Source organism: Medicago truncatula, chromosome 1 (assembly GCF_003473485.1).
Source record: "Medicago truncatula cultivar Jemalong A17 chromosome 1, MtrunA17r5.0-ANR, whole genome shotgun sequence".
Taxonomy (NCBI): Eukaryota; Viridiplantae; Streptophyta; class Magnoliopsida; order Fabales; family Fabaceae; genus Medicago; species Medicago truncatula.
Window position 1 is genome coordinate 35854855 of NC_053042.1, and position 17028 is coordinate 35871882.

The 17028-nt window shown below is 34.9% G+C and overlaps 2 protein-coding genes across 2 annotated transcripts; both read left to right on the forward strand.

Moving 5' to 3' along the window:
- The first annotated feature begins 4028 nt into the window (after positions 1-4028).
- Positions 4029-4796, forward strand: LOC25484355 (uncharacterized). The gene has a single exon (XM_013613146.3). The coding sequence runs from the start codon at positions 4129-4131 to the stop codon at positions 4588-4590; it is 462 nt and encodes a 153-aa protein (XP_013468600.1). The 5' UTR covers positions 4029-4128; the 3' UTR covers positions 4591-4796.
- A 10588-nt stretch (positions 4797-15384) lies between these two features.
- On the forward strand, positions 15385-17028 carry LOC11433278 (late embryogenesis abundant protein D-34). Its single transcript, XM_003590580.4, has 3 exons — positions 15385-16068; positions 16365-16519; positions 16626-17028. The coding sequence occupies exons 1-3, from the start codon at positions 15442-15444 to the stop codon at positions 16636-16638; spliced, it is 795 nt and encodes a 264-aa protein (XP_003590628.1). The 5' UTR covers positions 15385-15441; the 3' UTR covers positions 16639-17028.

A 17028-nucleotide genomic window follows, 5' to 3' on the forward strand; every position in this document is an offset into this window, starting at 1 on the left:
TTCATTATCTTCTTCACCACATCCCGATTGCTCACCTCTTTCCCATCCTTTTTAAAGCCCAAAGGATATTTACAATTCAAGACACACCTTTGTTTAACATTAGCTTGCACATGAAAAAAACAATTCAATGCATAACTTTCCGGAAAAACATGTGCAACCGCTTTCATCAAAGACATATCCCTATCGGTAACAATCACCTTAGGCATATTCATCTTTGACGAAAGAAGTTTACGCAACATTGTTAAAACCCAAACAAAGTTTTCTTCTTTCTCATGTGTCATAAATCCAAACCCAACCGAATATGTCAAATCGGTTGAAGTCACCCCAACTACCTCAAACATTGGCATCCTATACATGTTGGTCTTGTACGTGGAGTCCATAACCAAAACCGTTGGAAAATTGTTAAACAATTTAATGGATGTTGGATGAGCCCAAAAAATATCTTCAATAGTATTACTTTCAAGTTGTGTTCTTGAGTAATAAGTATAGTTGTGCTCCTCCAACTTCGAGATTAGAAATTGCAACGGCTTCTTGTCACCCCTATTTGACTTCCATATTTGTTGACGTTCATTGTACACTTGCTTCACATTTGTCATGCAATGTGGTCTCTGGTTCTTCAAGTGTATCAAAATATTTCTTGGAAGCATCTTGCTCTTGGTCAAGTCACGTACGATCTTCTTGTCGTCCTCCTTTAATCTACCGGCAAGAATGTGTCCTTCTAAAGCCGGCTCCATGGGATGGTTGTGAACTCCATTAAGAATGTTCAATCCCCATTCCTTTGTTTGCTTACTTTGATATCCACTAATCATGAATAAGCAACCGCATTTTCTTGAGCCTGTGTTCGCATGCTTCGGTTTTTTTTTCGGAACTATGTGACTTCCACTCCTTTCACACACTAGCCGGAACATTGGATTGATCAAGCTTGATCTTTGTGTGACAATGGTAAATCCCGCCTTATTTGCTTGTCGGCGCACCCACTCAAGCAATTCATCTCTATTTTTCGACTTAACGTCGTCTGAAAAAAACTTAGCCGTGTCGACCTCGTGGGGTTGAAGTGGGAGTACACCGGAGCCGCCAACATACTTTGAAGCTTCAACATGGACGGAAGCTTCATCTATGTTTGTTTTCGCTTCAAAATTAGGCGGTTTGACATCTCCGGAATTTTCGACAAAATTTTCTTTTGTCTCTCCCGGAACATCTTTCGCATTCTTTACCATTACTATAATTAAACAACACATAAATATGAATTAACAACTAAGTAATGCATAAACATCAATGCCATAATGAATCAAAACAAAAAAACAAAAAAAAAACAAAAGAAATTTTTTTTTGAAAATTTGGCAGTGGCTGCCATTTTTTCGTGGTGAAAATTTTCACCAAGAGTTCCTCGGTACCTAGCTACCGAGGTTTTCCTCGGCACTAAACAACCGAAGTTTTCCTCAGCAGTTAACTGCCGAGGATTCCCATGACAGGGTTCTACGTAACTGACGTAGATACCCCTAAAACACCCAAAAAATGACTCAAATAAAACGCACAATACCTGTTTTTTTATGTCAATAGTGTGTTGATACCTCCTATGCTTGATGCTTGAATGATTTTGGATCAAAAATTGATTATAGAAAAAATGGATTTTGGGATTGAAATGAGGTTGGAAATGAAGGTGATGAAAAATAGTGTGTAGGGGGAGCAGGTAGCTGTTTCATCGGATGAAACATTTTCCTCGGCAGTTAACTACCGAGGAATTCCTCGGTAGTTAACTGCCGCCGGTTTCCTAAAAACCTCGGCAGTTAACTGCCGAGAGGGTATTTGCGTAAATTACTGGTGTGGCACAGCCATACTATATGTGGGAACAGCAAAACTCTATGTTTTTTCAACCGTGGTTTGCTTCGAATGGACGATTTTCAGCCCGAAACCGTCCGAATCCGACCGTTGTCCACCCCTAATTTGATCATAAATTCTCATTTTCTCTCTCCAACTTTTTCTCTATCTCACTCAGCCAAACACATGTTAGGCCACAAAAGAAAAGATTCACATGCAAACACAGTAAGCATGTCAAATCCCCACATATACTCAGACCACACAAAATCACAAATTACAGAATAAGATTCTTGAATAAAACTACTCTCACTAACATGGAATTGATTGGTTATTGATGAATATATTGCTGCAATGTACTCCTCATAGACAGATCATACTAGCTATAGCTATTATATCATGCAACAATACTAAAATCAAAGTCATTAAAAGATTCAATATTATTGTATATAAACTGAAGCAAAAGTGTGGTCGGGCTTCGTTATTAGTTTAAGTGGCTATAAGCACCACACCCAAAGTGGAGTCTGACTATTCGACGGGCATCTTTTTATCTTGCGTCCAAGAATAATATATAAAAGTATATATACCCTGATTTTCAATGGAATATACACAGATTTGTTAATTCATACTATATAACCACTTAACCATATATTATATATTAATTAATGATAAAAGTTATAATAGGCTAACATGTAGAACAAAATATTGAAAATTAGTTTTTCATTTAAATAGTTTAGTGATTATAAATTCATCTGTAAAATAAATAAGTGGAGAATCTAGGGTTTAAACTCTAACACAAAGAATTTTAAAAATCACGAAATAAATTTATAAAGAAAAGAAACTATGATATATACCTTAAAGAAGCTCCATATTATAGATGAAAAGTGTAGACTAATTAGTTGGTACTTAATATGAGTTTTTCATGTAAGAAGTCTTCTTGACCTCTATACGATGTCTTTCATTTAAATAATATATGCAGTTAGTTCGATTAAACAAATCCTTCCATTTGAGGATCATTACGTAATTTACGTATAAGACATTCCATCTAATCACTAAAAGAACCTTTACATTTAAGGTATTATTTGATGTCTATTATATATGAATGATGAGACATCTAATTGTAAACTTTATCTGCAGCATACATTCGAAGGAACCAAAACCAAAGAAATGAAATGAAAAGAATACAACCAATTAAAAAAACAAAGGGAATATCTACTCATGTCAACTATATATCACTCTATGAGATTACTTTAACACATAATTACACACTTCTAATCTCATTTAATCTTAGCTTTTTCTTTCTCAATTCAATTATTTCTTTTGAGTTTAATTTATCTACTTTGAGTGGGAAAAAAATTACACTTTCACAATCATCTAATATTTGACTTTAAAACTAGTTAGAATAAAAGTTAAATTATTTTAATGACAATGTATATGAATTAAATATATATTTGATAAAAACTAAATTAGAGGGGAAGTAACTCACTTGATTAAGCTAAAAGATTAAAAAAATTCGAATTAAAAGTTTAGAGTTCCAATCTTGACAAGATAGAAAATATTAATATAACAATTAACATACTAATATTAAAACTAAATTAGAAAGTTAAATGAAACTGGTGATAAAGCAAACAAATAAAACTTACAAACTGTACTTGCAGTGAGAACAATGTTAAAACTAAGGTTTGATATCTGATTTGGTCATGCTTTGGGAATGATATCCATGATGCTATTTAGTTTTTAGCCTTTTGGGCATTCTTTTTCGCGACTTACTCCCTAAGTTACCTATAATAGGGGAAAGCACGTATATCCTTTTATTAGTCGAATGTTTCACCTAAAAGCTCGGGCTTGATGATTTCGGGGGATAAGGAAGGGAGAGCGCCCTCGCTGGCATGCACGCTGCCCTTTTCTAGGGCTAATGGGCCCTTATCCGAACATTGGTGGTCCACAATCCCTAAACACAAAATCTTGGTTAAGGACGAAGTGGTTTGAATAAGACACGGGCGGTCCACAAAGTCATTTTAATTTGTATTAAATTTGTTTGCTAACTTTACCTATAACACATATCAATCACAGAACAAGGATTCTATTCGTTTAGTATGGGGCAAAACCTTTTCAAGATTCCTTAGGACAAAGAAAGCAAAACCAATCAATCAAAATACAATGTCCTATTTAAGGGTAGTTTCGTCAAACCAATCACCACTACCCTCTATATATCAACAAACATTCACTTAAGAAAATAAACCCACAAAATTTTCATAATTCCCTCTTCAACCTTGTATCTAACATTCAAAAACACAAACAACACATTCAAGCATGTTTGCTAAGAAAGTTACTAACGTTAACCCCTTTGCAAAGAAACGTTCCCAACATGGCGTTGTTTCTTCAACACCAAACGTAAACACAAAGAAGCTATGGAGGCTTCCACATGTCTTCGCCAAAATGCTCGAGCTTCCTTTTCCTTCAGACGCCGACGTTTCAATCGAAGAAACTTCACAGTTTTTTCGATTCGTGGCGTCGTGTAATAAGATGAATATATTTAACGCTGGTGGTGTACGTGCTCATGCAATCGAGATTTTACCAGGGATAACTAAAATTGTGATTAAGAGAATCGATGGTGGTGATGTTGCGGTGGTTGGTCAGCAGGAGAGAAGGTCTTCTCTTGGTGTTGATTTGTGGAGGTTTCGACTTCCTCCGTGGACGCAGCCAGAGAGGGTGACGGCGGTTTGTACCGGTGGGAAGCTTGTAGTGACGGTGCCAAAGATCAAAGGGAACTAATATTCGATCTTATGAATATATATATGTACACCTTACACCGTGGTAGATATCTCACTTTAGAGGCCAAATTCATCACATGACTCACATATATGAATTTATGACATGTATATGTGTATAAATATATGGCTTCTTTTTTCCTTCTAAATAAAACAAGGATTCCGTCATGTAAATGCAACTCATTCAATTAATGTAGAGATATTCGATACGCATCGAGTGCACATTAGTTTTTCTTTTTTCGATAAGTAGTTTAATTGTTAGAAATTCACTTTAAAATTAAATATGTGGAGAATTCAGAGTTTGAACTTCGACCCTTACATATATTAATGTCTCTACTTGAGCTAAACTCACGGTAGAATGCTTTTTAGTTTAATTGTTAGATTATTTGAAGAAAAAAACAAGTTTATACCATGATATATGCAAAGTAAACTCAAACTAATGTCATTAACTAGCATCCCTATCAACCCAATCTTACCCAAACTAACAACTATATTTCACCCGATGTGAAGTAATAATCACCTAATCAATTGTAGTATTGTGCGTAATAAACAGTAAAAAAACCATTTATGTTTTGATTTTTTTTTGTTTGCTAATCTATTTTTTTTGTTGAGAAATTTTGTCTGCTAATCCCGTGTGTTTTGATTTAGACATTGAGCATTGAGAAACCGTTCATTCATTTACAGTTGTTACATATTGATCCTTCTCTCCGTATAGATTTTTCCAAACTTTTTAAAAACATATTGCAAGCGAACAATGCCGTTCAACCTCTAGACGAAAGGCTGTCATCGTTTGGAAACCTATTGTGAATGAACCTCCACACTATGAAGATACTCGAAGGAGCAATCATGAGAAACTTCAAACCATTCATATAAGGTATTGGTATTGGTATAGGTATAAGGATGTTTTAAGATGCTAAACCAAAACCTGTTTTTCCTAACAGATGTTAGCAGAGAAATAAACCATTGACAACAAAACACATAAATCACAACTTCCAGAAAAGGTAATGACCAATGCCACGTCCTAAAGCATCTTAAGCAATCACCTTTCAGCAATTGCACGTTCCCAAGTTGAGGAGTTAGCTTTCTCTTGACCAATTGGAAAAGCTGGAGGAAGAACTCGGATTATTTTCAACATGGCCTCACCCTTGTTTGTGCCATGCCAAACAGAAGCTGAACAACAACATGTTGTAGAAAAAGTAGGAACGACAATTGATGATCCAACATTAATCTGATAGTTGGCTAAAGGTGTAAAAGTCAAACAAGAAAATATGTGGATTCCACCATGAAGAAAAGCAACGACAATTTCACCATCTTGAGCTGAGTAAACAACTCGTGCGAGGGTCCCAAGATCTATTGGAAGATCAAAATGATTGAAATGGATCCTTTTTGACTTATCATGTGTTGCCGGAATACTAATGTCCACTTTGGACTCCTAAACCATTCACATAGGAGGCTTTCCATGAAAACTTCCAAATATTGGATGGAGGACAACATGTTGGAAAGATGATTCCCATCATTGGACTCTCCACCCTATGATTGACGGGCCCTCGTATGGATCATGAGGGGACATGTACTTCCCTGCAAAGATGAGTTGCAACATTTAGTATCTATTTTATGGATAAATGATCAGTGCGCAGGTGAAACTTCAGGCATAAAATTCTGACAAACATAAATCACAATCAACATCATCACAATATGTAAAAGATATTATATTGCACAAGTTGGTCATGGAAGATTATGTAGGCAGTGACATCATTAAAAATGAAGGCAACAAAAATAGTAGGCAAAAATCAAGAAGAAAATGAATATTAAAGGAATATATCATATTGCCAATGAAAAATCACATGTTTAGATATAAATGTTTAAAAAATTTGAACAGCTTAACACAATATGTAGGTAAAATAAAGCTTCACAGATCTTAGTGTCGTTCAATTGGAATCAGTTATAAATATGGTTAGGATAATAATGAATGTAAATAATAATGTACACAAAATATAATGAAATTGAAGAGGGGATTCAAGTTAGAATTATGTACATACCCTCAACTACGACAAAAACTATCACAGAACAACCACATGTCGGATCAAAGGCTACCCCTACTACACCACAACACTTGGTAGTGAGTGCAGCTTCAAAACTCACATATACTGAACAAAAAGGCAGCTAAAGGAGCAAAACCACTCCAGTTGGGTGGGCTAAGAGGTGTTGAAGTTGTAATACTTGTCTTGGGAGCAAATTCCAGACCAGTTCCATGTCCATGAGAAACCTCCCATACAATAACGGTAGCTGGATTAAAAGCTTGCGCAGCAGCCACATACAACGTACCGTTGTGTGTGATGATAGCATCTCCAGATATAATCCCACTTGGCCCACAATCTAATAGCCCTTTACTAGTGCAAAACCATTTGGGTCGTGTTGCCTTCTTAGAAGGAGGCCTTTGGGACCAATGAAGTTGAACCAATCCTGATTATAATACAGAACAGACACAAAGAAAATTGGGTCATCTAGCTGAAATCAAAACAACTATAAGTGTCAGACACATAAGCATCTTATGATAATTTAGTCATAAATGTTGCGACTAGCATCATCAACATATAAAATTTGTGTGTCTGACACTTATAGTTGTTTTGATTTCAGCTAGATGGCCCAATTTTCTCTGTGTCTGTTCTGTATTACAATCAGGATCGGTTCAACTTCATTGTCCCCAAAGGCCGCATACTCAGAATGAAACACAACCCAAATGGTTTTGCATTAGTAAAGGGCTATTAGATTGTGGGCCAAGTGGAATTATAGCTGGAGATGCTATCATCACAGACAATGGTACATTGCATGTGGCCGGTGTGCGAGCTTTTAATCCAGCTACTGTTATTGTATGTGAGGCTTCTCCTGGACATGGAAATGGTCTGGAATTTTCTCCCAAGACAAGTATTACAACTTCAGCACCTCTTAGCCCACCCAACTAGAGTGGTTTTGCTCCTTTAGCTGCCATTTTGTTCAGCATATGTGAGTTCTGAAGTTGCGCCCACTACCCAGTGTTGTGGTGTAGCAGGGGTAGCCTTTGATCTGATGTGTGGTGGTTCTGTGATAGTTGTTTTCGTAGTTGAGGGTATGAATTCTAACTTGAATCCCCCATTCAATTTCAATATATTCTTTTTACATTATTATTTACATTCATTATTATCTTAACCATATTTATAATTGATTCCAATTGAACGACACTAAGATCTATGAAGCCTTATTTTACCCACATATTGTGTTAAGCTGTTCAAATTTGTTAAACATTTATGTCTAAACCTGTGTTTTTTCACTGGCAATATGATATATTTTTTTAATATGCATTTTATCCTTGATTCTTGCCTACTATTTTTGTTGCCTTTATTATTAATGTTGTCACTGCCTACAAATTCTTCTATGACCAACTTGTGTAATATAATATTTTCTACATATTGTGATGATGCTGATTGGAATTTATGTTTGTCAGAATTTTATGCATGAAGTTTCACGTGCACTGATCATTTATCCATAATATAGATATTCAATGTTGCAACTCATCTTTGCATGGAAGTACATGTCCCATCATAATCCATATGAGGGCCCGTCAGTCACAGAGTGGAGAGTCCAACGATGGGAATCATCTTCCCAGCATGTTGTCATCCATCCAATATTTGGAAGTTTTCATGGAAATCCTGATATTCAAATGGTTTGGGAGTCCAAAGTGGACATTAGTATTCCGGCAACAAACGATAAGTCAAAAGAGATCCATTTCAATCGTTTTAATTTTCTGATAGATCTTGGGACCCTCGCACGAGTTGTTTACTCAGCTCAAGGTGGTGAAATTGTCGTTGCTTTTCTTTACGGTGGAATCCACATATTTTCTGGTTTGACTTTTACACATGTAGCCAACTATCAGATTAATGTTGGATCATCAATTGCTATTCTTGTTTTTTCTGCAACTAGCTATTGTTCAGCTTCTGCTTGGCATGACACAAACAAGGGTGATCCCATGTTGAAAATAATCTGGGTTCTTCCTCCCACTTTTCCAATTGGTCAAGAGAAAGCAACCTCATAAACTTGAGAACGTGTAATTGCTTAAAGGAGATTGCTTAAAATGCTTTAGGACGTGGCATGTTCATTACCTTTTATGGAAGTTGTGATTTATGTGTTATTTTGTCAATGGTTTATTTCTCTGTTAACATCTGTTAGGACAAACATGTTCTGGTTTAGCCTCTTAAAACATCCATATACCTATACCAATATCTTATATGGAGGGTTTGAAGTTTCTCCTAATTGCTCCTTCGAGTATCGTCATTGTGTGGAGGTTCATTCACAATAGGTTTCCAAACGATGACAACCTTTGGCCTAGAGGCTGCGCGGTTGAGTTCGCTTGCAAGTTGTGTTTAAAAAGTTTGGAAAAATCTATACATTTATTCTTGCACCGCCTCTATGCAAGTTATAAATTATGCATTTGATTTATCTTCAGTTGTGGCTCACTTCTTGAGGAATTACTTGAATTAAGGGCTTTGTTGCGGAATTACATGCGGAACGTTCGTAGGAAATATTCACGGGCAAGGGAATCTCTTCCACTCTGACCAAAACATTCATGCGGATACTATTGGCTTTTCCTGAGGAAATTTCGGTAGGAAAGTTTCCTGCGGTTTCTAAAATCCTCAGGAAATAATTACCCACGAAAGTATCATCTGGAAGTGCAAATTCTGGGCAAAATCGGCAGGAAACATGTTTCCTGCGGATTTATCGCCAGATTCCGCAAGAAAATCGAGAGTTTTAGTAGTGTTTGTTAACTTGTTGATATAATACAACTAATTATTTGTAAATGAATATAAATATTCATATTAATTAGTGAAAATAAAAGTTAAAGATATAAGGAAGAGAAAAACCTTGAAGACGGAGACACTTGCAGGTTGATATATATCTTTAACCTTGAAAAAGTAAGAAATATTCCTAAACATTATCAAGAAATATATTCCATGAGAAAGGAAAACATTCAATAACAACAAAAAAAAAAAAAGAAAAAGGAAAACATTCAACCAAAAAGTAACAAGTGACCAATAACTACCAGCCCACTTGTGTACTATCGGGATACCAATGTTATATAACATTGACCAATGAAGGTGTGCCACATGACACTTCACATCTTCATTGACCAATGTTATATAACATTGTTATTCCAATGGTACCCAAGTGGTGGGGGTCATATGCAAGCCATTCTAATGATAATACACTTATTACAAACATAAAAAAAAAATAAAAAAATAAAAAAATAAAAAACTAACCTCATTATGATCTTCATTTTCTTTTCCATTTACATTTTACCTAGAAGGATTTTTTTTTTTTTATCTAAACCCAGAAGGATCTTTACCTGCATTAGAAGACATCAAACATTTAGTCAAATTGTAGTAATCACAAATAAAAGCTATTTCTAATTTATGAAGTTGATCATTTCCATCACAAATAAAATCAAACAAATAACTGATATAATCGTATAACTTACTCATAAAAATTGTAGTAATTCACAAATAAAAGCTATTTATAATTTATGAAGTTGATCATTTCTATCACAAATAAAATCAAATAATTTGTGAAAAAAACAATAATTAAGTCAAATTTGATTGTAATCCTAAACATAATACCCCCTAAAAAAATAGTTAATTCATTATTATCATCTTCTATGAAGATAGTGCCATTTGTTAAACGTAATCAAGTAAATCACAATCGTTTGGGGGTTTATGTCAACCATTTTACAAATGATCAATTGATAAAAGTATAATTGAAAAACTGTTAAAAAAATACAATAATGATTTTCATTTGACGACGTACAAAATGATTGTCTGTGGGCTAGATCTTGTTGCCTTACTTGTAGATCTAATGAAACAATACAATAAAAGGCTAAGATCGAAAATAAACAACTAAAGAAAAATAGATGCAATCAATGATAGAACAATGTCAATGACCTGTGATTTTACTAGTTTATGATGAATGCATGGAGTCGCAATTGAGGTACATCAATGAGCGACGAATTGTGAACGACGACTTATACAACTCTTTGTATACACAATATAGTGAGAGAAAGATAGTGGCGGGTGCAACGGCGGTGTCCTTTGGTAATACTATCAAAGATAACACAGTCACATATTTAAAAGGAATGAAATCGAAGAGATATTGAAATTAGGTTAAGTTTTAGGCTTAATTGCATTTTTGGACGGTCGAGTTTAGCAATTGTGCGATTTTGGTCACCCAAGTTTAAAATGTGTGATTTTAACCCCTCGAGTTAGCCCCCTTCTCATTTGCCACCCCTCACTCATATTTTGAACCAAACTTTGATTTTTTTTGACACATGTCATGTTATGATTGAATAAAGTGAAAATTAATTAAATAAATATTAAAATAATAGTAAACATAATAATCAAACGCCTCATGTATGTAACTGTGATGGCAACAACTAGGGTTGGGAATAGTCCAAGTCGTCTACAGGGGCCTTTGGCCTGACCTGCTATGGCCTGGCCTGTTTAGTGAGAGCCTAAGCTTAGGCTTTTTAAAAAGACTATTTAGTTAAATAGGTCAGGCTTAGGCTTTCTGAAAAGCTTGTTAAGCCCGAAGGTCGACCTATTAATACTTATGTATTAAAAAAATAATAAAAACGAAAAATTCTTGAAAAATAAAATAAAATTCGTTTTTGTTTGGCCTATTAGGGGGGTAAATCAAAACAAAACAAAAATTACAGGGGATAGATCAAAAAAAAAATTACAGAGGGAAAAACCGAAAATGACCTATATTACAGGGGGGGTAAAGACCTATTACCCCAAGTTAAAATGACAGTGTCATGCATATTTCTGTTAGACAAATGACAGCACCCAAATGACGATTGAATTAACTACAAGGACCAAAAGTGCATATGATTTATTTTTTCAAGGATGCAAAGTGCGAGAAATTGAAGATAGGGTTCAAAGATTGTAGAGAAATCTCATAGTTCTTTGAGTTGATTTTATCGATTTGAATTGTTAAATGTTACAATGACCAATGATTTCTTACTATAGACTTCTAGAGTTATAACAAATTGTAACGAACTCTAAGAGTTAATTAAATAGCTTATGCTAAGCTACTTTTAGTTTATTTTGAGCTTAAACCTAATATCTACAAAAAGAATAAGCGGAAAGACATTGGTTAGTAGATCAACATATTGGGTTGGACTATGACATGAACACCATTTAGTTGTTTCTAAGAACCGTTTCTCTAACAAAAACAGGTCCAGCTCAATATGCTTGGTCCTGACATGCAAAACGATAAGATTGTGAGTCAAAGCAAATGCACTCATGTTGTAACAAAAAAACTGTTGGAGTTAGAAATGGAGCTTTAAGCAACTAAGAAGCCACAAGTGACCAAAGCCTTGTTTTTATTATTCAGCTTTTGTCTTACTTCTAGAGACCACATGTTGCTTTTATCCACTAAGAGACCCAATTTTTTTTGAGGGGAAACTAAGAGACCCAATTAATAAGGTCTAGATGCACACAAGCATCAAATGTTAACCTTTTAGTCATCGCTGTCAGAACCCTTGTCTAGGGTTTTAGAGCCAAACTAGGGGACTTGTTAGTTAGATTATAGAAGAAGCCCCAAATTGATTGTATCCTTGAGATATCTCCAGACCTTTTAGTAACTTTCCAATATGTTTAATTTAGTTTAGCCATAACTTTGTTGATATAAAAGCTAATGCCAGGTCTTGTAATAATTGCATGTTTACAAGTAACCATATACAGACCTATAAACTGAAAGATCAAAGTAAGAAGATGCCTCAAGTTTGGTAAGCTTATATCCATGTATCATGGGTGCAAGTAGTGACTTAGTGATGATTTCTCATCATAGTATGTATGTTAGTGTTTTATAGAGTCTTTTTGTCTTTTATTTTAAAATTTTATAGAGCATTAAAGTGAGTTACAAGTAGTTTAGAAAAGAGTATGCAATGTTTTGAATTGAATATGTGTGTCTTGTAACTACCTAACCACACAATTCAATAGGGTGTCATAATGTTTCTGGAATATGTTTTGATCTGATCAGAAAACACCTCGTAGAAGTTACGGAAGCATAAAGACCAAGGACAATGAAGTAATTTAAGTCCATACAACTTGGGGAACTATGCCACGAGTCTCGATCACATATCAAAAGATGAAGAGTCCATGAAGAGTGAAGAAATCAAGAAAAATAGCTTTTGGCCCGTGCGCCTCGTGCACGACCCTAGGTGCCCAAAAGGATGAAAAATAGTAGAACTAGCTGGCTTATGTGCGACGCGCGTCCTATTTTGGAAATAATAGGCCACATATGAAAAATTGATTGTGCGATGCACTACTCGTGTACGGCGCGCATGCGATTATAGAAATACAAAGGAAAATCCTTTTTTTTTTTTTAAATCCATGCCAAACGAGCCCTCAGTCTTTGATCTACAATCATCTGCCTGCTTCACTCGAAAGAAATTTATTCCTCTCTTTTGAACCTCCTCAAAGGATTAGTCTCTAAAGATGTTGATTAGAGCTTTTGAGATTTTATAGGAAAAAATATTAGTTTCCTAATTACTTGACTAAATAAAAATGGTTGTATTACCAAAACTCTTGTTCAGAAGTATTTCAAAGCTCTAACGATGTAATACTCAGAGTGTTTGGTGCAACGTCCATTCAAGAAAAATGCATGCCACAATCTTTGTAAGGTGAAAAAGAAGAAGCAACAAAGTGTAGCTGTAAGAAAAACGCACAACTAAAATTGCTTTGGTGTTGAATCAACAACCACTCGGTGAAAGTGTTCTGGACACATTTTAGCTTGATGAGGTTATTGGTGATATTGAACTTTGTAGAAAGTAAATTAGATTAGTTTAGGGTTTTTTTTTTTTTTGAGGGAAGGTTAGTTAAGGGTCTTGTTTTGAAACTTTTACTTCTAGTCACTCTAATACAACGTATATTTTTTTATTTCTTCTCTTTCATGTTTTGGTACTATTCATTGTCTCTCCTTGAAATGTCGCTATTCTATTGTTCCAAACCTGACTGGTCTTATTAGTTAGTGATTAGTACTTAGTGATGTAACCCCATGATGTAATTAAAAAAGCTTTTTGCTCATACAATTAAGCACCAATTTCAATTTTCTCCTACCGTGATATCTTCACTTCAGACTTAACGTATGTTTGGTTATATGGTGGCAAAAATTGATTTTGATAGAATTGATTTTGATTAAAAGTAAATAAAGTTTAAAGTGATTTATGTTTAGATACTTTATGGTAGAAGTGGTTTATATAATAAGTGTAGTATAAATATTTGTGCAGATTATATTGCTAAGCTTGGAGCTGGCAGTCAAGACGCGTTTTGGTCATCGCGGAGCATCAAGATGCAATTCTCCTCCACCTGCTAGGCGATGCTAGTGGGAAATTCTTTACTAGATAGTTGTTGATTTTCTTTTTGTTTCTTTGTTTCTCTTCCATAGTTGTTTATTTTCTTTTTGTTTGTTTGTCCATTTTCCCATTTGTAGAAAAAAAATTGTTTTTAATGTTTAAATTATCATAATGGGTTTTAACATGTGTTTTTTTTTTTTCTCCGAAAGGATATCTAGATTTGTTTATCTTCTCCTTTATTTGTTTATATTATCCTTCATTTATTTTAGATTAAATTGATGATAAAAATATTAAATTAGCAAACTAGCATAGACAAATAAATATTAAATTGATAATATATACAAATATTAAAAGGAAATGCTTAAAAAGATATTTGTGAGTCCCTTAAAAAAAGAAGATATTTGTGAAGACTATCAACGAATTCATAATTCTCTCGACGTAACCAAAGACTTATCATCATGCAGTTTGATTAGTCATCTCAAAGACCACATAAAGTTGAAGTTTATTTGAGCGAACACATGCACAATAATCTTTTTTCCTAGAGTTGGATGGATTAACAATTGTGGATCTCGTAATAACTTTGGTTATATGTGGATGAAATTAGTTTAGTTGTTAGAATTTGAATTTCATACATATTGATAATTCATCTTGAATATACCGTTAACGCTAATACTAATCTCAAAATAAAAATGAGGCATGTCCCAACTTATATCTTTGTTATTGAATCATTTTAGTATTATTTTTTTGTTACATCTTGATTTTAGTATTTGAATGTATAAAACTTCTTTTACTTAAAAAATTAGAATTTCAATTATGAACTTTCTTTTATCAAGTAGTTGAATGGTTAAAATTCACTTTCAAAACAAATAAGTAAAATGTTTGAAGTTCGAACTCTAATTCCACATATATCATGCAATGTATTTATCAATTCCGAACTTTCTAAACACTATCAAATCCAACCGTTTAAATCACACTTGCCTACAGTGAAAAATACTCTATTACCTTCTGACCCATTTAGTGGATCACGTATTACGTACTTATCTCATTCTTTCTAGTATAATTCCGTTATAAAAAATAAAAATAAAAAAAAGTAAAACTTTACTTTCTGAGGTGATCCCCTAAGCTTGTTGCTCCCGGCACCAGTCGGTGGAGGTGTAGAAAAGAAAGAGAAGGATAACGTGTGTTTAGTTCTAGAGATCACCAGCTTAATCTGTCTTTAGAATTCGTGTTCTGCATGCATACAAAATTGGTCTTCTATGTGTCATGCTGCATGCACTTTGCTGCTTCAAATGCCACCTGTACCTCCAAACATGGAACAATCATCTTTCCCTTGCATGACAAGTGTAAATTCTCCATTCCTCTTTTTGTATCCATTAATTTCTTCTACATGCCCTGTATATATACACACTGCAATAAATTATCACACAATATCGATCTAGGAAACGTAAAGCATCAAAATCAAAGTGCAGAATCATGAGTCAAGAACAGCCACAGAGACCACAAGCAGAGCAATTCTCCGAGCAAGAACCCATCAAATATGGTGACGTTTTCAACGTCTCTGGTGAATTAGCCTCACAACCAATCAAACCAAGAGACGCAGCTCTCATGCAAGCCACAGAGAATCAAGCCCTAGGACAAACCCAAAAGGGCAGTCCAGCCTCCGTGATGCAATCAGCAGCTGCAGTAAACACCGCTGCCGGCCTCGTAAGCCACGGAGACATCTCAGACATAGCAAAAAACCAAGGCATGAGTGTCTCCAAAACCAAAGTGGGTGCAAACCGTGTGATCACAGAATCTGTTGGATCACAAGTTGTTGGACAGTTTGTTGAACCTGATGTGCCTATGAATGATCCTGGTTTGGTTTTGGACAAGAATGCTATAACCATTGGAGAGGCACTGGAAGCTTCTGCTTTGAGTCAAGCCGGTGATAAGCCGTTGGATCAGAGTGATGCTGCTGCTATACAGGCCGCGGAAATGAGAGCTACCGGAAAGAATCATACTGAGCCCGGTGGGTTGGGTGCCATAGCTCAGTCAGCAGCTACCAGAAATACTCGTACTATGCCTGATCTGCAGAAAACTACATTGGGTGATGTCGTATCGGTAACTTTTCTTACCTTGTGATATTGTTTTATGCGTCATATTAATCGATGTTCTTGGAGCACTCTTAGCTTTAACAAAAACAAAAAATGGAAATTTTTTATTAAAAATAATATTTCTCTTACTTTCCAAATTCCATTGTATTTTTTTTTATCTAGTACCCTAACATTTTTCTTGTTTTATTTAGTTCAAATAGAATTGTAGAGATATTTTTGGTTTAATATTGGATACATATTTAAAAATAAAATGAAGCTTAAATTATAGAACTGACATATAGTTCTTTAATGATTTAAATGGAGGGTGCGAGGGAGAAGCTGGGATCGGATAAAGCTGTAACACGAGAGGATGCAGAGGGAGTGATTGGAGCAGAGCTTAGAAACAAAGCGGACATGAGAACTAAACCGGGCGGTGTGGCTGCATCGATGGCAGCGGCAGCCACCCTCAACCAGAACACGTTAGACTTTTATTTTTAATTAAAATTTCTTTCATTCATTGTTATATATATTTGTGGTTGTTCAATTTCTCTTTAACAATGTCTATTGTTCTACAATTTCGTGCAGGAAGAGCGGGTGAGACATGGAGATTCAAAGTTCTTAAGGCAGCGATAGACTTAGTTTGAGTTGAAATGTTGATCTGAAAAAACTATCTTTTACTTGTAAGAAGAAGAAAAAAAGTTATCTATTCCATTTGTAATTTTTTTTTTTAAGAATGGTTCCACCATATATAGGACATCTTTAGTCTGTACTTGGTAAATCTTGTAATGAATATAAGGAATTCTCATATCCTCTAATTTGAAGTAGTACATAGTTTTGGCCTGTGGTTCCTTTTGGGGTAAATTAATTAGTATGGCACGTGGGATGCACACACGTGGACCGAGATGTAAACCTCACAATTTTTGTTTTCAAACAAAGGTAATGCATGCAAGGAGAACCGTTAAATACAAGCAAAAAGAGAGGAACAAAA

Excerpts from the sequence above, each read along its gene's own strand:
- LOC25484355 (XM_013613146.3), top strand. The coding sequence starts at position 4,129 with ATGTTTGCTAAGAAAGTTACTAACGTTAACCCCTTTGCAAAGAAACGT.
- LOC11433278 (XM_003590580.4), top strand. The coding sequence starts at position 15,442 with ATGAGTCAAGAACAGCCACAGAGACCACAAGCAGAGCAATTCTCCGAG. Across the intron at positions 16,069-16,364 it reads CATTGGGTGATGTCGTATCG|GGTGCGAGGGAGAAGCTGGG; the intron begins GTAACTTTTCTT and ends ATTTAAATGGAG.